At 35.1% G+C, this 24,007-nt stretch overlaps 4 protein-coding genes and 1 pseudogene across 10 annotated transcripts; 3 read left to right on the forward strand and 2 right to left on the reverse strand.

Moving 5' to 3' along the window:
* Positions 1-726: 726 nt before the first annotated feature.
* On the forward strand, positions 727-3,559 carry LOC104766940 (external alternative NAD(P)H-ubiquinone oxidoreductase B4, mitochondrial-like; annotated as a pseudogene). Its single transcript, XR_015590741.1, has 6 exons — positions 727-965; positions 1,326-1,614; positions 1,725-2,176; positions 2,254-2,578; positions 2,687-2,947; positions 3,037-3,559. The product of XR_015590741.1 is annotated as an external alternative NAD(P)H-ubiquinone oxidoreductase B4, mitochondrial-like (transcript).
* Positions 3,560-3,741: 182 nt separating this feature from the next.
* Positions 3,742-7,339, forward strand: LOC104766941 (uncharacterized). 5 transcript variants are annotated; one of them, XM_087503288.1, is made up of 13 exons: positions 3,742-4,032; positions 4,259-4,548; positions 4,670-4,779; positions 4,900-4,969; positions 5,074-5,224; positions 5,317-5,454; positions 5,713-5,852; positions 5,979-6,026; positions 6,125-6,235; positions 6,402-6,577; positions 6,679-6,800; positions 6,907-6,983; positions 7,088-7,339. In XM_087503288.1, the coding sequence occupies exons 2-13, from the start codon at positions 4,357-4,359 to the stop codon at positions 7,199-7,201; spliced, it is 1,449 nt and encodes a 482-aa protein (XP_087359414.1). In that variant the 5' UTR covers positions 3,742-4,032; positions 4,259-4,356; the 3' UTR covers positions 7,202-7,339. The 5 variants fall into 5 exon arrangements, 4 of the variants coding, with proteins under 4 accessions (XP_087359414.1, XP_087359416.1, XP_019096604.2 ...); XM_087503290.1 differs by having other exon boundaries at positions 3,918-4,032; positions 4,875-4,969; XM_019241059.2 differs by lacking the exon at positions 3,742-4,032 and having other exon boundaries at positions 4,071-4,548.
* A 2,674-nt stretch (positions 7,340-10,013) lies between these two features.
* LOC104766938 (BEL1-like homeodomain protein 7) lies at positions 10,014-12,893 on the forward strand. The gene is made up of 5 exons (XM_010490911.3): positions 10,014-10,778; positions 10,995-11,594; positions 11,690-12,069; positions 12,158-12,218; positions 12,309-12,893. The coding sequence occupies exons 2-5, from the start codon at positions 11,043-11,045 to the stop codon at positions 12,753-12,755; spliced, it is 1,440 nt and encodes a 479-aa protein (XP_010489213.1). The 5' UTR covers positions 10,014-10,778; positions 10,995-11,042; the 3' UTR covers positions 12,756-12,893.
* On the reverse strand, positions 12,867-17,745 carry LOC104766939 (protein CHROMATIN REMODELING 35). 2 transcript variants are annotated; one of them, XM_010490912.3, is made up of 6 exons: positions 17,053-17,745; positions 16,082-16,710; positions 15,778-15,948; positions 15,265-15,423; positions 13,181-14,934; positions 12,867-13,095 (listed from the first exon to the last, which is right to left on the reverse strand). In XM_010490912.3, exons 1-6 carry the CDS (start codon positions 17,087-17,089, stop codon positions 13,092-13,094), a joined length of 2,754 nt encoding a protein of 917 aa, XP_010489214.1. In that variant the 5' UTR covers positions 17,090-17,745; the 3' UTR covers positions 12,867-13,091. The 2 variants fall into 2 exon arrangements, with proteins under 2 accessions (XP_010489214.1, XP_019096602.1); XM_019241057.2 differs by lacking the exon at positions 12,867-13,095 and having other exon boundaries at positions 13,177-14,934; positions 17,053-17,275.
* A 1,906-nt stretch (positions 17,746-19,651) lies between these two features.
* LOC109130932 (protein CASPARIAN STRIP INTEGRITY FACTOR 1) lies at positions 19,652-20,883 on the reverse strand. Its single transcript, XM_019241062.2, has 3 exons — positions 20,694-20,883; positions 20,173-20,219; positions 19,652-19,996 (listed from the first exon to the last, which is right to left on the reverse strand). Exons 1-3 carry the CDS (start codon positions 20,776-20,778, stop codon positions 19,877-19,879), a joined length of 252 nt encoding a protein of 83 aa, XP_019096607.1. The 5' UTR covers positions 20,779-20,883; the 3' UTR covers positions 19,652-19,876.
* Between the last annotated feature and the right edge of the window lie 3,124 nt (positions 20,884-24,007).

Consider the following 24,007-nt stretch of genomic DNA (forward strand, 5'->3'; position numbering starts at 1 on the left):
GTGACTAATTTTATTTATTTTATATTTTACTTTTTTTTACTGTAGCAAACGGGTTTTATTCCATGTAGTCATAAAAGGAAAACAATTCTAACTGATTTAACTAGAAACTTCATTTGGTTTGTTTGCTTCAAAGGTTCAGTTATCCAAAATTATGGAGGTGGCTAACATATGAAAAACACTTTTCACTTTGAGCTAAAGTGAATAAAAAACTCACCTCAGCTAAAGTGAATAAAAAACTCACCTCGTGATACTGCATATAATTTACCTTTGTTTCTAGTGGTAGTAATTGTTTATGTTTATGCATAAGTGATACTGCATATAATTTACCTTTGTTTCTAGTGGTAGTAATTGTTTATGTTTATGCATAAAGAAGAGAAATTATGAGATTTTAAACTTTTTAATATTCTAACCTTTTTTTGACAAATAACTTGCAATTAAAAAATTACAAGCAACACTACCCAAATATTTGGTGTTGTCTGTTTCTTTGTGAATATATATGTCCAGAGAACGCGGAACATAATGTCGTTTGATGTCTCGAGTTTTCGAGAAAAGTCAAACCCTAAAAAAATCTGCTCTTTATTTACTTTTTTTTTGTTTTCCAATAATAAGAGTATTAATAAATGATATATTCCAAAATTTACTTGGGCGTTACTCCAAATTTTCTTAATACCGCGCTGTCTTTTCTTTTTCTTTTTATTTTTTTTTGTGTGCACCGGCGGCCTCTCACATACCCTAAAGTAGCTTGATAGTTTCCATATTGCATATTCACATTCGCAGCCTCTCTTACAAAACTCTAATAAAGCTCTCTCAGCTTTGTTTTGGATCTGAGCGAGAGAGAGGTTGAAAAAAAACTATTTGCCCGAATCATCTATCATGAGTTTCCATAGCTTTTACAAGAGAGCTTTTAGCTTGTTCAAGGCTCACCCTTCTACTTCTAAGCTTCTTGTTCTCAGCACCTTCTTCAGGTCTCTCCTTATTTTTGCTTTAGATCTGGTTCACCATTCTACACATCTTCTTTTTATATTATATGCTTTGACTCATGTTTTCTTGATTTTCTCATCGTCTCTTATATTATTATTAGTCTACCGATATTTTTTACCTCTCTCTTATATGCATGAATCCGATTTTTTCGTATATTTTTATTGTGATGCATGACAATGAATAACAGCTTCATACTTTTTTTTTACTTTTCAATTCAAATCCATGTGTTTTGGTAACGTACTTCATTAGATCCGGTTTCAAATAAGTCTTAGAACCTCTAATTAATCATTATTTAAGTTTATGTCTTTATCCTCTTTCTGATCTTTATGTATTTTTTTGTGCAGCGGTGGTGATGTACTGGTGTATACAGACTCGAGTCCATTGAGACGTTTATTACACGCAGACGCAACTCTTGATGAAAATGGCCAACCAATAAGGAAGAAGAAGGTGGTCGTTCTCGGGAGTGGATGGAGCGGCTACAGCTTCTTGAATTACTTGAACAACCCTAACTATGATGTTCAAATTGTCTCTCCTCGTAACTTTTTCCTCTTCACTCCTCTCTTGCCAAGTGTTACCAATGGCACTGTTGAAGCTCGTAGCATTGTTGAACCCATTCGTGGTCTTATGCGCAAGGTCACCATCTAACCCTTGCAGCCTCTCATCTTATTATTATTATTATTATTATTATTATTGTTATTCAAGTTTTTGAGCTTTTTATAATATTCTGTTCCTAAACATCTCAGAAAGGATTTGAGTACACAGAAGCAGAGTGTGTCAAGATTGATGCATCGAACAAGAAAATCCACTGCCGGTCCAAGGATGGGTCAAGTCTTAAGGGCACGGCTGAGTTTGACATGGACTATGACATTTTAGTCATAGCTGTTGGAGCTAAGCCTAACACATTCAACACCCCTGGAGTTGAGGAACATGCCTATTTCCTCAAAGAAGCGGAGGATGCTCTTAACATCCGTCATTCAGTCATCGACTGTTTCGAGAGAGCCTCTCTTCCGAATCTAACTGAAGAAGAGAGGAAAAAGATTCTGCATTTTGTTGTGGTTGGTGGTGGACCAACTGGTGTCGAGTTCTCAGCTGAGCTTCATGATTTCTTAGTCGATGATGTGGCTAAGATATACCCAAAGGTCCAAGAGTTCACAAGAATCACTCTTCTTGAAGCAGGCGACCACATTCTCAACATGTAAGTTTCCACTCAAGCTTCTATAAACTGCTGCTTTTTCTTTTTAAGAATGTTTTGGCTCTATTCTCCCTCTACAGGTTTGACAAGAGGATCACTGCTTTTGCCGAGGAAAAGTTCCAAAGAGACGGTATTGATTTGAAGACAGGGTCAATGGTTGTGGGAGTGACTGCGGATGAGATATCCACAAAGGAAAGAGAAACTGGCAAAATTGTCTCTGAACCTTATGGTATGGTTGTGTGATCAACAGGAATTGGTTCACGTCCTGTCATCAGAGACTTTATGCAGCAGATTGGTCAAGGGCAGAGACGTGTGTTGGCAACCGATGAATGGCTTAGAGTGGAGGGTTGCGACAATGTGTATGCTTTAGGTGATACTGCAACGATCAACCAACGCAGAGTCATGGTACCATCTCAACACACCCATATTATTATATAGACGTTACCCTTGTGACAAACATAAATCTTTCCCTTGTGAGATGAAGACTGACTGTGTGTTGTCCTGAACAAACAGGAAGATATATCTGCGATTTTCAGCAAAGCAGACAAGGGAAATACAGGAACATTGAACAAGAAAGATTTCAATGGTGTGGTGAAAGACATTTGCCAGAGGTACCCTCAGGTGGAGCTTTACTTGAAGAAGAATAAACTGAAGAACATTGCACACTTGCTCAAGAGTGCAAATGGTGAGGACATACAAGTAAATATCGAAAAGTTTAAGCAAGCACTCTCTGAAGTGGATTCGCAGATGAAGAACCTTCCAGCAACTGCACAGGTACGCAAATAATTCCACAAGATGGAATGAATTCAATCCAAGAGAGAGAGAGAGAGATGTTGATTAATGAGATATATAACTGCATGCAGGTAGCATCACAACAAGGGAAGTACCTCGCAAAGTGCTTCAACCGAATGGAGAAGTGTGAGAAGAAGCCAGAGGGACCGTTGAGGTTCAGAGGAGAGGGTCGACACAGGTTCCAACCATTCAGGTACAAACATTTTGGATCGTTTGCTCCGCTGGGAGGGGAGCAGACAGCAGCTGAACTGCCAGGGGATTGGGTCTCCATAGGACACAGCAGCCAGTGGCTCTGGTACTCTGTCTACGCCAGCAAACTGGTGAGCTGGCGCACGAGGATGCTCGTTATCTCTGACTGGACTCGACGCTTTGTCTTTGGCCGCGACTCCAGCAGCATCTAATCTTGAGCAAATTCTCTTTCCCCTCCCCCATTTTTTGTTCTTTTTAGTTCTACGGTCATTCATGTCTTTTTTTATCAACTCAAAAACCGAAACCAGAGGGAATTTTGGATCTATCTATACCCTCTCAAGTCTTTATGTATGTTTTTTTAAAACATTTAGTTCCTTAATAACCGACGAGATCACATCGGTCACACTACACAACCACTTCCTTGTTCCTCTTCCCTTTCTCTGTTTGTGTGGCGGCTCTATGCTCTATTCCAATGTACAAGATGCTGATTGGATGAATTTGAAAATAAAGGATTTGACCGTTGGCCAATAGATTTGGGACTATTGGACCTTTCATTATAGATGGCCATTAGGCGTTTAATAAGGCCCAAACATTCGACTCATCACTATACTTACTCCATCGCTAGGGAAAAATCAGGGCGTCGTTATCAACCTTTGTTTAAGCCAAGAAAGTGAATCTAACGAGCATGAGAAGAACATTCTCTGGCCCATTGCTATGCACACTAAATTCCTTTACTCCATCCTCGTTTTGCCTTTGGTTGACCCAAGGGAGATGAAGGATTACCTCAACTTATGTAGGAGATCTGACTGTGGACTAAAAGATGTTGGTGAAGATTTGAGTTGGTCGTCTCTCTTGCATAACATTTCCTCCATCACTGGGTACTTATATCTTCATCTACTTCTACTCTCAAGCTTTTCTGCCTAGTACATTATATAGAGGTTTTACCCTAATAAAAAATAAACTGAACTGATCCAGTTGCTAATCAAAGGGCTTTTTTGTTATTTTCATAAAATAGAGGGTTTTATTTGTAATAAATTCGCTATCTTTTGGTTATTTTAGTTTTCTGCATTTTGTAAAACTTCATCTTTCTTCGTCGACCTGCAGATTTCTTTTGTTTGAATAAAATGATGATTTCGTTCTGCTGATCAGTTGATCTACCGGGGGTAAGGTAGGATTGCTCGGAAAGATTTGATAAAAAAAAAATGGAGGTGAAACACGGATCAGCAGAGGTAGAGATCGGCGAGAAAGATGAAGCGAAGAAACAATCAAAGGATCTCGAGTTTTTGAGCTGTATGATGCAGCCGACAGCATCGGAATCAGATCCACAGTACGTCGGAATCCGCCGGATTCTTCTCCATCGGAAAGCTGAATCTGGTGCTATCTCTCGCCGTTATGTGAGAGAGCTCTCTCTTTTCATCACATTTGCTTGCTTGTGTTTATATTATATACAATTGACTGATTCATTCTAATTTTCTAAAAAGATGCTTTGGTTGGTTGGTTGGTTGATTTTGAAAGGATTGGAGATGCAATGGAAAAGGATATGTTGCTTATCGTAATTTCATTAGTAGACCTAGGAAATGGGAGAATCAACGAACGCCTAGTCTCTTAAGTAGTCCAGGGAACAGGTTCTATCTTTTAGCCCTTGAGTTTTGTCTACTTGTTTCAGATAATTCTGTGTGTTTCTGCGGATTTATGTGTCCCAATATAATTCTGACATCAGGGTAATTTACTGGTTGATGCTTCAGTGGTCGATGGTTACCTTCTACGGGTCCTCTCTCCCATCAGTTTGAAGCTGAAAGCTTTACTTCTAGTAGGGTAAGTAGAGTTCATTGGAGTTACCACTTACTGCATTCCTAGTTTGGACTTTAAGATCATTGGAATTACCAAAATAGATCATTGGAGTTCGTGTTTGTTCCTAGGATTTACGGAGTGTCAATCAGGTTTCAAGCCGCAGGGCGAGTTTTAGTTCGAGTTTGAGTGATGGTGATAGTTCATATCGTCGTGGTGGTGTTGAACATGCTTATTCTTTTGTCGGAATGCATTCCATTTTCGATCAATGCAAATCTTCTGGTATATATTCTTTTTGTATTGTTGTTTTGCGTTTCATGACTTACTTTTGTGATTTTTTGTTCTAAGAGTGAGTCTGTTTAACTCTTATGCAGTTACTGTTCTCAAGTTTGGCCATATGAGTTCTGATCTACTTGCGTATGGGGCATCAGATGGAAGCTTAACAGTTTGCAGTCTCTCCGAAGAGCCTTCTGTCCTCAAGCAGTTGACAGGACACTCGAAAGATGTCACAGGTTAGATTGACTGGTATTGTTTCTTTTTTTTCTTTCTGTATATTGGGAAGATCTGTCTGCTATCATGAACTTGCTCTTCGAAACTCTTAGGATATGGTGCATAGTACTTACTTAACATGCTTTGTTAGGGGTAGATTTGAGTGGCAAGTGTAAAAGAAATCGATAGAGCATAAGGGTGTGTGGATTAAATTTATTTTAAATTCGATGTCAAATATTAATTCAAGCATCTTACTTTATAGTTTCTTCAAATACCTTCAGATTTTGACTTCTCGTCAAACAATCAATACATCGCGTCATCATCACTTGATAAGACAATACGAGTATGGGAGTTGTCAAGGGGCGTTTGTATTAGAGTTATATATGGAATCTCTCCTCAGTTTTGTATCCGTTTCCACCCTGTACGTTGCTATTTTTTAATCATCTGTTTATTTTTCCTTTGTTGCAACTTGTCGTTTTTGATAGTAGAATATCTTCTCATATACTGAGTGAGGAAAGTTTTGGTTTTCTCTTGCTTCTTTCAACAGGTCAATAATAATTTCCTCTCCGCTGGCAATGCAAACAAGGAACTCACGGTACTACTCCTCGTAGCTAAGTATATTGGTGTATTGCTTTTGTGTTTTTCAATTGTTTACTTATCTAATGCCTTACATCTCTCTGCTTGACAAGGTAGGTGTTTAATTTCAGCACTGGGAGAATTATTAAAAAATTGATGTTCGACGATGAGGTGACATCTATGGACCATGATCACACTGGCCAAATCATTTTCTGTGGGGATGGGCAGGTAACTATTCTCTGTACTGATGTCAAACGATATAAACTAGGGAGATGGTCTGTTATGGTTGGCTATTGCCAGTTTACATGTTGTGGTCAACACTGACATCAATTTTTTGCATTGATTGGTATGCTATTTTTACCTTAGTTTAACTAGGTAGTTAATATAATTGCAGGGAACGGTATATTCAGTGAGCATGGATTCACATACAGGTTCATTGTCCCGATCTCATCGCCATCGTACGAATCACAAATCCCCTGTCACAACTGTGAAGTACCGAAGCTTCTCCCTCCTGGCATCAGGTCCTGTTCTGCTCACATGTACTCAGGACGGAAACTTGTGTTTCTTTAGGTTCAGCAACAGAACTTCCACTTTTGTTTCTGAATTTGTTCTCTTTATTTTTCCTTATAAATCCTTATGATTGATTGTTCGGCTTTGTGTTGGTGATGCAGTGTTGCCCTTCAGATAAAAGGTTATCTAACTTTGCGTTGCTCCCTCAAACTAGCCCCGCGAATACACAGAATCCAAGCATCGTTTTGCCCGCTATTATCCCTGGAGAAAGGAGAATACATAGGTTTGAATTTCAATCCTTCATTCACCTATTATATTGGTAATAGTAGATGCTTAGGGCTTATTAGAACTCCTATTCATGTGCTCTGCGTTCGTGTTTGAAACTACAGTTGCTGGGAGCGAAGACTCAAATGTCTACTTCTATGATCTAACCAAACCGAAGCACACATGTGTAAACAAGCTACAGGTTAGATAAAATCTTCTTTTCTTTTCTTTTGTCTGAAACATTTGTGTTTGGATTATAAATTATAAGAGACCGGACTCACGAGTTGTGAGAATTGGATACTGCAGGGTCACAGGTTTCCAGTAATGTGTGTTGCCTGGAACCATGGAGAGGACTTGTTGGCCTCGTCTGATTTCTACGGTGTTGTTATTGTATGGAAAAGAGCAAAGAAAAGCTCATAAGGTTTGTCTATAATATTATAAATGAATCTTAAAATCCGCCATTTTTTTTGCCACAAAGGCCTTGGGCTTTTCCTTCATCTCTCTGTATCGCTAATCACAAACTGTGTCAATTTAGTTTTAAGTTTGTTTTCCTTTCCATCTCTTATAAATTATAAGGTTCTGTGACAATCCTATGCACAGATTCAATAGCTTAAATGGTTGGGACAGGCACGTCCATAAAAAGGGAACAACTCTTTCGATCTCTAAGTAAAGAAGAAGACAGAAATTGACTCGCAATGTTTTTTGTTTTGTCACATCACATTAGCAGTGACCAGATTAGTTGACAGATTGATAAAACATTAATGAAAAATTACATTAACAACATTCCGTTGTAGTCTAGTTGGTCAGGATACTCGGGGGTTCAATTTCTGGCAACGGAGAATATTTTCCTTTTGCTACGTGTAGAAGAGTAGGCAAAAGTGAAGAAGAGCTCCACGAAATCTTGGCTTAATTTTTAAACCAAACTAATTTGAGATGAGGCAAAAAGGTCTATAAGTAGAACTGCACTTTTTGAGATTTCTTCGACAAAAAGGTTTAGCCTAACGAAGATTCATAATTCGTCTTAAGTGTAATCCGGTTGAATTACCAATGAATTTGATGTGGGATTACTAACCTTACTTCAAATTCATTTAATTACTTCTCATCCGACGACAATTCTTGTCTTTTGTGTTTTGTCTGTCTATTAATTTCCTAACTAAAAGACTAAAAACAATACAATCTCAAATTCAACGTAAGTACTAACTACTAAAGTAGGGGGAATTAACCAAATCTCTCGGCTTCATGTCTTATTCGATTGTTGTCTCTGTAGATCTTCCATTATTATTTTTGTTTATTACTTCTTTTTTTTAAGTAATAATTTGGGTTGGTTGGTCGTATATATTAAGTCACTCTTCCCTATCCACTGACTCGACTCTGTCCATTGTCAAAGTCTCTCTGTCCCTCTCTGCTTCTGCCATCTTTGTCCCAATTCAGACATTTTTCCCTTCTTTCCTTTGCCACCCATCAATTCACGTTCTTCTCTTACTCACCCCAAATGATTTATTCACTTGTATTATTTTGTTTTCTTCTTTTAATTTTGACGTCTTTATTCTCGATTTTTTAATCTCGAAATTTGCAATATATTTTTCAGTAAAAAGACTACTAGTTTTTTACCCAAAAAAAAAAAAAAAACTCAACTGTGTGTAGAGAGCCGTGTGAAGCTTAATGAATACCACAAGCGATGAAAAATAAAATGGTTGGATTTAACCAAAACAAAAATGTCTACAAAATGAACGCCATTATTATTATAATAAAAATAAATAAAGAAACAAACAAACAAATTAAAACAAATAGTTCTTAACCAAGCTTTCTATTAGTAATAAGATTACCTTACGATGAATACTTGCGATTCTAAAAAATATTGGGGTGAAAAACATCTAACAAAAACAAAGTAAATAGAAATAGAAATTAGTCCATTAATTAATTTTAATTTGACATTTTGACAAAAACAATTTGATGAAAAAAACGTTGACATAAAAGTTAATAACCACTGTATTATTTTACATTATAATCAAAAGATCAAGATTAACGACGAAAAGAAAGCTGGCAAAAATCTATTGTAATTCTTACTGTTTAACTAGTTTGTCTGATTCATTTTAATTAATTAATTAACATGGCATAAGCTCATGTTTAAAACCAGATTGTAGATGAACCCATATTTTAATTCTAAATTCTCTATAATTTGAGTTTTCAACGTTGTAACATATAAAGTATAAGCCCATCTTCGTATATAATTTGTAAAAGTATATAATTTTATTAGGAATAAACTTAATAGGAGTAATAAATATTATAAATATATGCTTTTAATTTTTTCCCAAAATTGGATGCCACAAGCGAATGTTTCTTTTTCTATAACGTCTGTGCACGGCTAAGTGTGTATTCCGTAAAAATTCTTATTGTTTTTCTTTTCTATTATGGTCTCTCCATTCAAAATATATACACTTATGTTAATTCGAGTTTTGCATCAATACCGCTGTGGTTTAATTTGTACCACGTCCTACATCCTCTATATAAAGTTACAAACCTTTCACTGTGGTACCACCATTTTTCTAATCACACTAACATTGCTCACCACAAATGTTTTTTTTAACTAGAGTTACATATATCTCTTACCATAATTTCTTATCATTTTCAGACCACCTTATACCACAAATCAGACTTACAAAATTTCTTGGAGTTGGCATTTACTCATTTTGTTTCCGCTTCTTAAAACTGTAAAATGGACCTAGTCTCATAGAGAAGAAAGTAAAAGTTTCATTCATCCATGACAAGATATGGTGGACCTACACTCAGTGAGAAAGAAAGTAAAAGTTTGAAACAGAAGAGAAACATTGTGGAAAGAAAAGGTATTAGTCCGTAAATACCTAAAAAATCTGTGGGCACAATAAGACAAAGCTGAGTGGGCAATTAATTCATAAGAATATGTGTTTTATTGTTTTCATTTTACATTTTTTCATACAAAAACAGTTGTATATGCAAATGCAACTATACAGTATGGCATGTGGACCATGAAAAAAAGTTTTCAAACGTTGAAAAATGAACTTTAAAGACAAAGAAGAAGAAACTGTAAAAAGCTTACCCGAAAAAGTGAAATTATTTTTATTTGAATAAAAAGGTGTTGAAAAAAATACATCCGTGTGTAAACTTTGACACGTTGTCTTAAGGCTACACAAATTATTCCCACTAAAGTCTACAAAAAAATATATCTTTGGTCTACAAATCGGACAATGAAATATTTTAAAATTGCATAGCACCAAAACTAGATATGAAAATGTATTTTGTCTTATTCTCCAAAACTATGCTTGATGAACACAAATCATCTTAGAAGAATTAGGAATATCTTTACTTTTAGTAACCAATTAGGAATATATATCATATTTTCAACCAAAACAAAAATTATTAATAAAAGAAAAACACAGAAAATAATTGTATGGTGGTAATAGGCTTTATAGCTCCAATCAAATTTTATTGCAGAAAACAAAAACAAAAGGCCAGAGAGACGAAAGAGACAGAGAGAGAGAAAGAGACATTAGGGTTTAGTATTAGGTTTTAGAGATGGGGTTTATAGATCTACCAACTGGTTGTTAAGAACAGAAGCTCCTTAACTTAATTTTATTCTTTGAACGTTTTCTTGTTTTTGTTATCTTTAACCAAAAGACTTTACTCCAAGAAACAAGAAGAAGAACAAGAAGCAAGTTCAAGAACCAACCAGCTTTAAAGAGATCATCCATTATCTTCTACTCTACCTCAAAAGGGGAAACTCAAAAGCTTGCTTTAGACATATGGGTCTTTTGTTCTCTTGAATCTTTTTGTGGGGGTAAAAGCATTTTATATTCTCAAAAATTTTGATTTTGGGGAGATAAGGATTTGTTTGTCAATTTTGTGTTCTTGGGATCCTCAAGACTTCAAACAAAACAATTTTATTCGTTTTCCTTTTTCAATTTGAGATTTCATAGTGTCTGTCTCCTTTAACACCCACAAGCCAGCTGATGGTTTCCTGGTAATTTTTTAATCTATCCTTTCTTTCTCATTTTTAAATTCTTAAGTTCATGCAGAGAGATATATAGTTTTACATGTTTCTTGTATACTCCTTGTTCATTGGTTCAATTTCTAAAAAAAACTTCTTTTTTTCCTTGTTTAATTAAAGATTTTATAAGATAATGTGAAGTAAAAAGAGCTTAGTGTTGACTGTTGAATGTGTTTTATTTTGAAACAGAACAATCCTTGTTTGATGGTGATGATCTGATGTCATAAGAAGGACACTATGGCAACTTATTACAGAAGTGGCTCAAGTGAGATTTATTCCAGACCAGAATATGTCCCTGGAAACGCAATGATCTACACGAATTCTTTCTCAGAGACGTTTCCTAGAGAATCAACTAACAATGATGTCTCACCTTCAAAAGAGATTCAAGTACTGTCAAGTTTTGGTGGAGCTTCACAAATGGTGGGGATTCAAGATTCTGGTTCTTGGAGAGATCAAGAAGACAATGACAGGAGTTGTTTCCCAGTGATGATGCGTCTTGGCATCAGCTCGCAGACTACCAGAAGCAATAATAATAACAATGAGTATGCAACACAGGCTGTTTCAGGCTTTACTCGAACCATTCACAACTCCAAGTATCTCAAGGCTGCTCAACAGCTTCTTGATGAAGCTGTTAATGTTAAGAAAGCTCTGAAGCAGTTTCAGCCAGAGGGAGACAAGGTTAGTGAAGAGAAAGAGAAGATTCTTCAGACGAATGTTGCTGAAATCCCTCAAGCAGAGAGACAAGAACTGCAGAGCAAGTTGTCGAAACTTCTATCGATATTAGATGAGGTAATCCGCCTTATAGCATATCCTCTATGGTCTTAAGTCTTAACTTATCTCTCTTGGTAACATAAATTGCTGTTTTGATTCTTTGTTGTTTAAAGGTGGATAGAAAATACAAGCAGTATTACCATCAGATGCAGATAGTTGTGTCGTCTTTCGATGTAATAGCTGGATGTGGAGCAGCCAAACCGTACACGGCCCTCGCACTTCAAACCATCTCAAGGCATTTCCGTTGCTTAAGGGATGCGATATCCGGACAAATCTTGGTGATAAGGAAAAGTTTAGGAGGGGAACATGATGGGACAGATGGGAGAGGAGTGGGGATAAGCAGATTAAGGAACGTTGATCAACAGGTAAGGCAACAAAGAGCATTGCAGCGGTTAGGTGTGATGCAACCTCACACTTGGCGGCCTCAACGCGGTTTACCTGATTCCTCTGTTTTGGTTCTCCGTGCTTGGCTATTCGAGCATTTCCTCCACCCGTAAGTCTCTCTACTACTACATTTGTGAATTTCTTGATTGATCACAAGAGATTCTGACCCCAGTTGTGTTTTAAAACCCTGAACTTAGTTATCCAAAGGATTCAGACAAGATCATGCTCGCTAGACAAACGGGGTTGAGCCGAGGCCAGGTATTGTTGTACTGTTAGTTTGAGTGTCATTGGATGCTTTTCTTTTTGTTGTATTCATTTTTCATTGTTTCGTTTGATGACTGTTGAAAGGTGTCGAACTGGTTCATAAATGCGCGTGTGCGTCTGTGGAAACCAATGGTGGAGGAGATGTACAAGGAGGAATTCACAGAAGCATTGGAGGAGAATGATCCCAACCTGTCTTCTGAAAACACACCAGAGATCACCGAGATTCAAGAGCAGCAAACTGAGTCTAGTTCCAACAACGGCCATGCATCTGGTGTGGCAAGCAGCAACATGGGACAGAGCACGGTGGCTCGTAGTGGTGACCGGTTCATGATGGTGACTGACATGACAAGGAATGGTAGTGGTGGGATGTCTTTAACGTTGGGGATTCAAAATTCTGACGCTCGTGGTGATGTTCCTATGTCTGGTAGGATAGATAATCACGAGAATACCATCTCCGGAACCGATTTCCAATACTTACACTCTCACAACCACCAGCACCGGCTTGGCTCTTCAAAATTGTTGCATGACTAGATGAGGAGAATAGAAAGGTGTAGAAATGTATTCTTTTGTGAAAGTTAACCAAGAAAATGAATTAGTAGATTAATGAAAAAACATGATGAGATGATGAACACAATCCGAGACTGAATACAATTTGCTCTTCCTGGTTAATATAATAGATTAATTATATGGTCAGAGTCTCATAGGGGCATATGAGATAAAAGGTTTGACATTGAAACGAAGCCTGAAGCTGCACTTAAACTGCTAACAAACTTTCAAAAAATTCACAAGAGTCCATCCGAAGTTATCTTATTGACAGGTTTCTAAAACCTAAGCATGTCCAAAACCGGAAGAAGTTTCTGTCTGAGTTTACCTGAAACGGAAGCATAAAGAAAGTTCAGTAACAGAGAAATGTGAGTTAAAGGGTTATGTGTGGATCTGAGCTAAACTGATTTTACCTTTTGTAGAGAACTCTTATGTCTTCTCTTAAGGCAGGACTTTCAAGGAACTTATCACCAGCTTCATCCACATCGATAGTCTCTACCTCAAAGTTTCGGTAGCCGCAGTACTCGTTCCACTCGAACCACATCTTTGAGATAACTTCCTTTTTGAAGCAAGTGTTGTGATCCTCTTCCTCAGGTGATGACCCAGCAATCAATCTGTATGCATGCACCATCTTCTTTTGTCCAGGTCGAAACGCTCGCCCAATAGCTTGGCGGGTCACAGAAGGGTTCAGCGGAACATCCAATATTAGTATGCGAGATGCTCCAACAAGCGAAATACCTTCTCCACATGCTTTTATCGAACCAAAGAAGATTTTGGCGTCTGGCGAATTGTTAAAATTTTCCATTGAACGCTCACGATCCTCAGAATTGGTCTCGCCTGTAAGAACAAAAACTTCTGTCCCTTCTTTCCATCCCTTAGCTACAGCAGCTAGTCTTTCAAGAAACTTCAGTGGAATGAGATACTGGCTGAACACCAAGAGCTTTTCACCAGCTGAGTCGCACAGGTTTATCAAGTTAAGGAAGAACTTTGCTTTGACGCCTTCATTCACATCTAGCTTCTCTAGCATTTGGTCCATAGTTTCATCACGGACATTAGACTTGTCAGAGAAAACTTTCAGCTTCGGGTGAAGGTAAATTGCACTTCCCACAGCAGCAACCTTAAATTTTCTCTTCTCATGCCTTAACTTCTTCACTTCGTTCAACTGCCTTGGAGACAGATTAAGAACCACAGTGAAATCAGCAAGTCCAGGAAGCTCATCTAAGAAATCTCCTTTATAGTAATGAAGCACCTTCTTGGTCATCTCCCGCAAATCTTGGATTACGGCAATTTTCACCTTGAAATCCTCGCACTTCTGCAGGGTGTGTTCCACAGTTTCATTGAACACCGAAGCCATGTCTGAATTGCTGTTTCCAGTAAGTCTCCCCTTGACACCAGATGGAGCACGACTCAATATCCTCTTCACAACAGATTTGGAGGTATCCAATTTGAGAAACTTCGGTCGAACAAGGTTCAGAATGTTGAAAACCTCCTTTACATGGTTCTGATAAAGCGTTCCTGAGAGGACAACTTTTCTTGGTGTTTGGACTTGGGCAAGGGACTGCAGTATATTAGTGTCTTCATTCCTTGGAGTGTGTCCTTCATCCAAAATGAGGATCGAAGGTGCTTTGAGCAATATCTCCTGGCAAGAACGTGACTCGCTACTTGCATCATCACACACAATAGTTGAGAACTGCTTGTACCCGAGAAATAAGATACTCTTCTTCTCCATCCACAGTTTTAAAATAGCCAGCTGCTGTGCACGGTTATCTGCTTTAGCACTATAGAAATCAAGCAACGGTATGTCCTCAACTTGCCATCTCACGAACTCTTTTTTCCAAGTAGATAGAATTCCCTTTGGAAGTACAACCAGTGGCTTAGCCTGAGGATACTTTGCAAGAAAGCTCTGCATAAAACTGATAATCATGAAGGTTTTTCCAGAACCTGGAGCATGAGCCATGATACAACCACCAGGATCGTCTGCCACTAAATTGCTGCAAAGGAACTGGAATCCCTCAACTTGATGAGGCTTCATTTTGTTAGCATGCACTTGATGAGCAGAAAGTCCACCTATCATCAGCCCTTCTTCAGATAACTTAAGTTCAACATCAGATTCGCCAGACCTTTTATTCCGGGTTTCAGAAGCATATGTTCTCGTGTTTCTTTTTGCCTACAATATAGGAAAAAATAAATTAAGAAGCTCTACCAGTATTTACTAGGGAATTTTTTTTTGCGCTAAGCAGCCACATCGAGTTTGACAATGTACCAATAGATCATTATGGACAATAAAGTTTCCATGACAGTTGGATGAGCAAAATTGAGAAGCACAGTCATTATGGAGGTAATAGAAATAGACAACATGTATGAAGAAGTCCTACCCCCCCCCCCCCCCCCCCCCCCCCCCTACTGTATTCTGACAACAATATTTCGAGCACTACGATACATACTTTTCCATCAAAGCACAAATTAGCTTCGTATCAGAAAAGGAAAGGATACTTACTTTAGTGAATTGCACATCGATTATATCTAATATGCTTTTCTCAATAACTCCACAGACACGGCAAACAGAACCCATATCGTCCTTTAGAATAAACGAGTGCTCACAGTCTTCCACTACATCTGCCTTTGGTTCCTTTTGTGAAGTCTCCCCGGCTACATCCTACACGTTTATTGTAATCTCAATGAACAAAGCAAGAGAAGTGGGAAATAAAACATTAAAGTTAAGGAGCTAAGCTCTGAACATAAGCTTTCTACTAAATATCTCAGATGCAAGAAATCTAAAATTAAGAGAGAACAGTTACTAAAAGGAACAACTGCACAGTTGCAGTAGGGAAACAATTTATGCAAACGTAGAGTCCATACTGATCGGTTTGTCAATATTTAAATCCTTGTGATGAATTTCTATTTTTGTTAATATATTGGACAACAAGATGAATTTCAATCCTTGTCTCGGAGAAAAAGCAAAGGATTGAAATTTCAGTTCCATCTTAACAAAATCTTCAGACATATATACCTTGGAGCACACTATTGACATGGCCATTTCATTCCAGATATCACCAAGATCCTCATCTCCTGATTTAGACTCATTATCACTGTCATCCTCCTCAACGCCCACGTAGACACCTTTATCGTTAACCATACCATTTTCTATGGGAAGTACTTTATCTCTACTTGTTTGTCCCTCCTGTGAAAATTACAAGTAAACAAAAGATCAACCTCTTTTATGGCTAGTTTATAAATACAGGTTACATTTAATTTGTAACCTTTAATCAAGTCTAAACGCAGAACCAGATAGCTTGACAGAAAAAGGAACTTACCACCATGTCCTTGATGGCAGAAGGCATCTCCATGTCCTTGAAGGCAGAAGGCATCTCAATGCGCTTGATGGCAGAAGGCATCTCCATGCCCCTCCCTAAATTGACCTCCTCGAAATTGAGTTGCGGTGTTACTGGTGTCAAATCCCCTTGACTCATCTGATGCAGCACAAGACTTGACTGAAACTGATACTTAGGCCTCGTACTCTCGTTGCCCTCATCATCAGAATCAAGATTCACAATCTCGGATGAAGGAACCACACAGAGAGCTTTACTTGAAACAGCATCATCATCCAAATTGATGACATCGGCTTCCACAACCTGTTGATTTTCCAACTCAATCGTCTGATTCTTACCTCCTCCAAATTCAGTATCCGCTAGAGATGGGTATAACCAAATACATTTCTTAACTAAATCCATCCTCAGATCAGCTATCTCTTGCAACTCTTTCGTAACACTCCCAAATCTACCACCTTCCAAAGCCTGAAGCATGTTGCTAACAGCAAATGGCTGAGAAAAATCAACAACTTTGGATGAGCTCTTAACCCGCTTTGCTCCAGGTGTAACAGACCCAACATGGACTCCATCATCAACTTGATTCAGCTTCCTTTTACGCATACTCTTATAGTACCCTGTCATCAAAAATCCAAACAAAGCCACACATACATTACTCTCCAAATGAACAACGCAGCTAAAAAGTCAACGAATTGGTAATTCCACACAAACCCTAAATTACATTCAATTCACAAAAGACCCAAAGATGAAAAAATGAAACAGACGTCAGCAAGAGTCTAAACACCAAACAACCAACATTGCAAAGATCTTCATAATTTCCCCGAAATAAACACAAAATCAGGTCTGGGAACGACATGCATACAATGGAGTGACACTAAAATCATACAAAAGAACCTAACTTTTTTTTAGCTGAGAACATTCGTAAACAGTGAGAGTGGAGGAGGGAGAGGGAGAGATACCGTTAGAGTAAGCTTGATCGGGCTGGAGGATCTCCATTAAAACCAGTAAAGATATGAAATTTCGAGGTGAATTTAAAGGAAGATGAACAAGAATCGAAGATGAGAGAACGAACGAAGCAAAAAGCTGGGTTTGTTTTGGTTTGTTTGGGTTTGCCTCGCTCGCTCGCTCGCTCGTGCTTCGAAGCTGACTTGGGAAGTTGTGGCGATTTTGATTGTCTCTGACCAAGTTAGAGATAAACCGGTTCACTCTAAACTTTTATGGGAAAATAATAGTTTGCATAAAAAGCCTTTGAGTTTACTGCTAATTCGAATTAACACCATTCAACTTTTTTGGATGTGCATAACAAACCTCCAAGGCATCCGTTGGTGCCACCGCTCTCCCATCTAAGATCAAAGCTCGATATTGAGGGATTCAAAACAAATTAACCATAGTCCAAATATATATACCCATCGTTTGATATTTTATTGTCTTTCACCGAGTTTTACCATGGTTGTCTGTTGTTATTGTCCTTATAAAAACCACAAAATATGCATAATCTCTTTAATAACAAATGATTATTTCTCTATTTAACATTAATTACACAATATGTTAACAAGGCTTTCATAATTGATATTTTTGAAGATTAAAAAAAAAAGTTAACATTTTATTTCTGTCAAAAGATTAAACTATGCAATTTTGTGGTGTTGGACATTAAAATAATACATACTTTTTAAAGATATAAATAATTAAAAATCTCACAAGTATAAAATGAAATATATATATATATATATATAATATCAAATAAAATTCTTATAATTTCAACGAACAATAGTATTTATGTTTTAAAAATATTGGTGGTATATTAAGCGATTACAGTAATAATAGAAGATCATACTAACTTAATCTCTACCTCATATAGTACAAATTTAGAACAACAAAAATAAGATTAATTAAAAAAATATTGTTCACAGATGTACCATGTATTAAATTCTTGTTCCGAATAAAAAATAAAATAGTTACCATTTTCCTAATGAAAAAATCAATAGAGATCACAAATTAAGAAAACACGATTCAACTTATCAATTCAAAAATATGAACAAATGAAGAGAGTAAAAATGAATACACCATCTACAAAATACACTTGCCAAAAATGGTTAAAATAAATTATTAAAAGTATTGATATCGAAAGACTAGACAAATTTTCAAACAATTCTAGCAAATGCACTAGCAGCCAAATGGTTGTTGTAAGATTTTGGCTATGAAAAAGTAAACTCTTCATCCAAGCCTCTTGGTTGCTCAAGCCTCTTGGTTGTTGTTCGGACAACCAAGTGTTCGGACAACCAACGTAAGAACTTTCAAGACTTTGATACTTGATGAAGGTTTCCCATATTCTTTGATGAAGGGTGATGTGATCATATTTTTTAAGTGTTTTAAGCTCTTTTTCTTGGTAGTTTTTGGGTTTTTTAACTCACTACTATAATTGTAAATATGCATTTATCATGTAGTTTAAGGTAATTTGCATTTAGACTCCTAGGATTGCATATTTACATTTATGTAGCATTTGGTATGATTTATGTACAAAATGAGCAACTAGAGCTAAAGAGACAAAGGGAAGTATTGAATTACAAAAGATTTTGGTTGAAACGGTTTGATTATGAAGATTAGCTAGAAGATTCATAAGAAGTGCCAAGAAAAGCTTAACCATTCAAAAAACCACTTAAACTATATTGAAGGGCATCAAAAAATAAAGAATTTGGGTCTAAACGAAAGTGGATTTAGAATTACGGTTAAGAAGTTATGGAGATTTGAAAATGAAAATTATAGTAAACCCACAAGACTCGACCCAATCCGAACCGGAGCAACCCAACTTGGAAAAATCTCTGTTTAATCCTTTTTGTCATTTTTGTTTACCAAGTTTTGTTGTTCTAGTTCTAAATGGATTTATCTATACACTTATTGTTAAAAATTTTGGTGAATTGGATGATTAAACTTCATTTTTCTTTTGGAATTTCATATTTGCTTATACTTTTTTTTTTCTTTTTTTCTTTTTTACATTCATTTTAGGCTAAAGGTAGATTAATTAGGAAGATTTGATGGTTAGGATTTGGTACTTAGGGTTACTTATTAAAGTATCTATTATTATGAAAATGGATTTGTGGCAAGATTTTGATTGGAAAAATAAAATCCTTAGCTTAGACATTTCATACACAGCAGTTTCTCACGTTTTTAACTTTTCTCATTTATTTTCCCAAAAATAGATGATCGGTGATACTAGAGTCATATTCCGACTGATGAATCTCAGTGAGTTTGTATTTCTTAATTTATATTTTATCTATCAGCCCACAGATCAATCAAGTGAAGCAATGGATTAAGGCATCTTAGAAGTTTTTACCAAAAACATATATAAAATCACATCAAACAACCTTCATATAAACGTTTACAAGTACGTAATTCCATAAGCAAAAGAATCACAAAAAGGAGTTAATTAAACATTGCATGTATATTTGCAAATTCATTTTGCAAAACCATGTGTTATTAATGTGTACATATAATAATAGTACTAGTTTTTATATATATATATATATATATATATATATATATATATATCACACAAGGACATATATCTGAAAACCAAAAACGAAGACACTATAATGTGATGACATGGATATATGCAACGCACATGATATAGTTGTAGCATAGCTCGAGCTAGCTACTTACCTTTATTTAGTTTTCACGTACTCTATTTCATATTACATCTCCAAACTTCGATAGAACTATACAGTCACTGAAACTAATTTTGTCTACATTTAGTACTAAGGATAGATTAGGCCCAAGCTGAGGTCATCAGTTGGGAATAAGCTTGAAAGGAGGCCTCTCAAGTCTAGGCGACGGACTGTTGTGCCCATAATCCTTTGTGTTCATTCTTAAAAGCCTCTCATGCTCATGCATGCTTCTTTCCACCATCTGTCTCTCACATCATTATAAATCACTTAGTTTGTTTCTAAAAAAATTCTTGGATGTAATCATACAAATTAAGAAGAGTTATAATATTTATTCAACTTTGGAAATGATATATGCATGTATGAACAAAATCTATATGAAAAAACATGTTCCACCTTATATATGTTTGTTAGACTAACCTCATCATGAAGATTTATATGTGTATGGACTAGAATCGACGATCGGCCTGCATAGGTAAAGAAAGTATATTTATTTTAGTCCCTCGAAAGATTTCTGCATAAATTTAAAAGATAAATTGTTGATGTATCTTTATAAAAAATTCTCTAAGGTCTAAAAAAAAAGTTTTCGTTATGTATTTTTTATAAGTGCGTTTATTAGTTCAAGATTATGCGTCTGCTTTTATGATAACTATATATTATAGATTTTTGAGTAATATTGTATTATAAATTCTCATGCATTTAATTTAGTTGTTAAAAAAAATCCTATCCACTAATATGAATTAATCGTATATATATATATATATATATATATATATGAATTAATCGTTAGTGAATAGATAAGTTAGCAAGACCACATATTCAATAAAATCTCTAAATATTATAAAATATTTCTAGTAATTATACAACAAGACATCTTAATCTTCTATTAAGTATAGAGTAAAGCTGCAACAAATCAGAAGATCGGATGAGAGAAATGAAACCTGCAAAAGAGACAGAAAGAGCAGAAGCTGAAACAATCATGAAGATGAAACCAAGTTTCTTCACTGTTAATGGTGACACACCCATAACTTTTTTTTTTGTTTTTTTTTTGGGAAGTTTTTTTTTTCTCTGGAAAATTTGAGTTCTCAATTGGTCTTGAGTTGTTGGGGTATAATAAATGAGAAGAAACAGGAGGCCAAACTAAAGAGTTCGTTATTTACATTATAATATCTGCTTGGTGTAGCTTTGTAACTATGATTAGACGTCAGATAATGCAAGTTTTATGTCGTATTATGCTTTTTTGAGATTATTAATTTAATAATCAATAGTGTTCATGAAAATGGGGGAGGAAGAAAAGGTTAAAAGGAGACCACTTTCCTGTTGTTGGGCAGCATAAGTCTAAAGAAGTTAGTGACTTCGATTTTTATATATCGAGGCTATGAATATGAATAGCGACTTAAATAAGCGGGACGTATTTCTAAAAATAAGAAATTCGCAATTACTATGGTCCTGTTCTTTTACCAAACGCTATAACAGCGACAAGATAGAAGAAAAATACTTTCGAGAGAGAGAAAAATACAGTAGTGAGAAAAAAATTATCGCAGAAAATGAATGGAGATGATGACTGAAGTGTTGATGTTAATTTCAGCGACTCGTATGATGCCGTCGCGACTCATTTTATGCCTTCTGCGACTCATCTGAAACTGTTATTTTTTAGCTTCGGTGTTGTTTAATTTATTTCTATTTTTTATGACGCTTCGTTTAACTCCATCGCTGCCGCTGTCGCAGCGTTTAGTAAAAGAATAGTAGTTTGGGTTTCTAAAATACAAAAAAGAAATCCTTTTTTGTTTAAGAAAATCCGCTTTTATCTTTTGTTATGTCTGATAAAATGAAAACGCACTATCTTATAAATAACTCCACATATGGTGCGGAATCTTAAAATCCGCTTTTCATGACTAATAACTGCTTAGTAATAAGTTCATAATTATACAATAAACAATTATAAATAAAAATAACAAAATAAATAATAATAAGTTCATATAAGTCATAAAAAGAAAAAAATATTAATTAATAAATGGTGTTTTTAGTTATGCATATAAATAATATGTACATAAAAACTTGAACTTATAGTTTAATTAAATATTATTTATGAAATACTTTTTTCATTAACACAAAATCTTATTATATAAACCTTGGTTATCAAAGTTAGTAACTCACTAGATCGTGACACATGTTAGTTTTAACGATTAGAGATCAAAATTAAAAATTCACCAGATCGTGACACATGTCAATTTTAACGATGAAATATCCAAGTTAGTAACTCATCAGATCGTGACACATGTCAATTTTAACGATAAGAAATCACAGTTTTAAAGCTTGGTAAAAGAAAGCGTAAGATAATTGTAATCTTATTATATTTTAAAAAAAACAACTAAGATAAATATACTATGTGCCATCCATATCAAAGTTTCACTATTACAAAAGATTCTCAATCACTACATGGTAAAATAAATATACTATGTGTCATCTATATTTGGTCGTATAATTATTCTATATAACCTAACATATTAAATTTTATGTCTTTGTTTGCACAAAAAAATAAATAAATAAATTTTATGTCTCTATGGTTAGCCAATTTTAGACACTGAGTACTGCAACAAGATTTGTGAAGGCACATGCGAAGAAAACGAAAATCATGAAGAACCGATTGGCAATCTTGGGAAAAAAGCTTGAATTGAAATCTGAACTAATTTTTTTTATTATATTAAAACTTTAATTTACTATATAAAGTAGGGTTTTCAAATTAGCTATTAACATGATCATGACACGTGTCAAGTACACTGATGAGATGTTGACATATGTCAAAAAATATTATTTTTCAAAACAGATAATTAAGAAGATAACATCAAATCTAAATAAAATTTACATATTTATATCTAAAAAAAATTCTAAATCAAAAAAAAGAAAATTAACAAAACTAATATATTTTCCATTGTACGTTACTTATATTATACATGTTTGCTCAATAAGATTTTGACATGTATAAACAAAAAAGTAATTAACTAACCATGTATATTATTAGCTTATTAATAAATAAATAGTGAATAACATATTTAAAAAGAATAACATAAGTTATGTCAAAAGAATTATTATTTTTGAAACATAATAGGACAGCTAATTAAGAAAATAACATTATATCTACATAACATTACATGTTTTTATCGAAAGCTTTGATCTTTAATTTTTTTTTTCTTATATAATTTTGTCGATCTATTGCGTGGGTTTTTGATTCGTGCGGGTTTTTCAATGGAAGCTATCAGATGCAATAAAATTGAAGTATATAAGCTCGCTAATTTAATCGAGAATTGATACACTGATGGAGGTTTCAAAAGTGATTCTACAGTTAGTAGCATTATAAGTTTGGAAGATAAGTCGGTGGTTGATGTTTTTGGTCAAAATTTAGAGTTGTCTTTTCTGAATAATGTTGATGATTTCGGTATTGACAAGAGCTGCTTGATCGAGTAATTGAGAAGCGATTTCAAATTTGGGAAATTGGAATGGTATACCATTTTAAAATTGGTTTCAAACCGGATTTATGTGGGTTTCTATCGAATTAGGTTCGCAAAACCGTTTAAGCCAGGTATATAGAGAAATATATAAGAGTTTTTGATTCGGGTAAAAATAAGTTGAGAATTTATGATTCAAGAATATTTGAGACGAGGTCATAGCTTTAAGTTGTTTTGGTACAATTGGATATTTCTGAAGAGTAAATAGGTCGTTGATCCTTAACGTGATTATGACATATGTCATATTTTGGATTGTATATAAAGTTTTGATTTTGTATATCTGAATCATCTAAGACTTATATATGCCATCCTGATTATAATTTTCAAATTTTTATTTTTATTATATTATATTAACTTTTTTTTTTTAATTTATTAACTTTATTGGGTTAGTCATAAAATCATTGTAATCGAGTAGATAATTTTCACCAGTTGTTCATCCAAAATATCTTTGGACTAAAAAAAACTTCATGGTTAAAGAAATTATGTCACAAAACAATTTTAGTAATTATAAGAACTATAATTATGCCAAAATGAAAGTAAAGCAACATACAATTTGTTTAATTTGTTTAGAAGACATTTTATAGGTGGTGATAAAGAGCATACTTTAACAATAAAATTATTTTGGGTGTAAGAACATATTTTTAATGGTAAAACATAGAGTAAAATTATACGTGGTTACTTATTAAATGTTGCTTTGATGAATTTGTTGCATGTAAAATATTTTGTAAATAAGTTGTGAAACGTTTTTG

This window comes from Camelina sativa, chromosome 19 (assembly GCF_030686135.1).
Source record: "Camelina sativa cultivar CO46 ecotype springtype chromosome 19, ASM3068613v1".
NCBI classification, from domain to species: domain Eukaryota; kingdom Viridiplantae; phylum Streptophyta; class Magnoliopsida; order Brassicales; family Brassicaceae; genus Camelina; species Camelina sativa.

What these genes read in the sequence shown, in the direction of transcription:
- LOC104766938 (XM_010490911.3), top strand. Translation starts at nt 11,043, where the DNA reads ATGGCAACTTATTACAGAAGTGGCTCAAGTGAGATTTATTCCAGACCA. An exon ending in TTCTATCGATATTAGATGAG is followed by an intron (nt 11,595 to 11,689) that starts GTAATCCGCCTT and finishes TGTTGTTTAAAG; the next exon opens with GTGGATAGAAAATACAAGCA. An exon ending in TTCGAGCATTTCCTCCACCC is followed by an intron (nt 12,070 to 12,157) that starts GTAAGTCTCTCT and finishes CCCTGAACTTAG; the next exon opens with TTATCCAAAGGATTCAGACA.
- LOC104766941 (XM_087503288.1), top strand. Translation starts at nt 4,357, where the DNA reads ATGGAGGTGAAACACGGATCAGCAGAGGTAGAGATCGGCGAGAAAGAT. An exon ending in TTTGTATCCGTTTCCACCCT is followed by an intron (nt 5,853 to 5,978) that starts GTACGTTGCTAT and finishes TTCTTTCAACAG; the next exon opens with GTCAATAATAATTTCCTCTC. An exon ending in GGAAACTTGTGTTTCTTTAG is followed by an intron (nt 6,578 to 6,678) that starts GTTCAGCAACAG and finishes TTGGTGATGCAG; the next exon opens with TGTTGCCCTTCAGATAAAAG.
- LOC109130932 (XM_019241062.2), bottom strand. Translation starts at nt 20,778, where the DNA reads ATGGGTGTGTCACCATTAACAGTGAAGAAACTTGGTTTCATCTTCATG. An exon ending in TCTTTCTGTCTCTTTTGCAG is followed by an intron (nt 20,220 to 20,693) that starts GTTTCATTTCTC and finishes TTACCTATGCAG; the next exon opens with GCCGATCGTCGATTCTAGTC. An exon ending in ATATAAATCTTCATGATGAG is followed by an intron (nt 19,997 to 20,172) that starts GTTAGTCTAACA and finishes TGTGAGAGACAG; the next exon opens with ATGGTGGAAAGAAGCATGCA.
- LOC104766939 (XM_010490912.3), bottom strand. Translation starts at nt 17,089, where the DNA reads ATGGAGATCCTCCAGCCCGATCAAGCTTACTCTAACG. An exon ending in CGATCAAGCTTACTCTAACG is followed by an intron (nt 16,711 to 17,052) that starts GTATCTCTCCCT and finishes TTTTGATGACAG; the next exon opens with GGTACTATAAGAGTATGCGT. An exon ending in TCGATGTGCAATTCACTAAA is followed by an intron (nt 14,935 to 15,264) that starts GTAAGTATCCTT and finishes CCTATATTGTAG; the next exon opens with GCAAAAAGAAACACGAGAAC.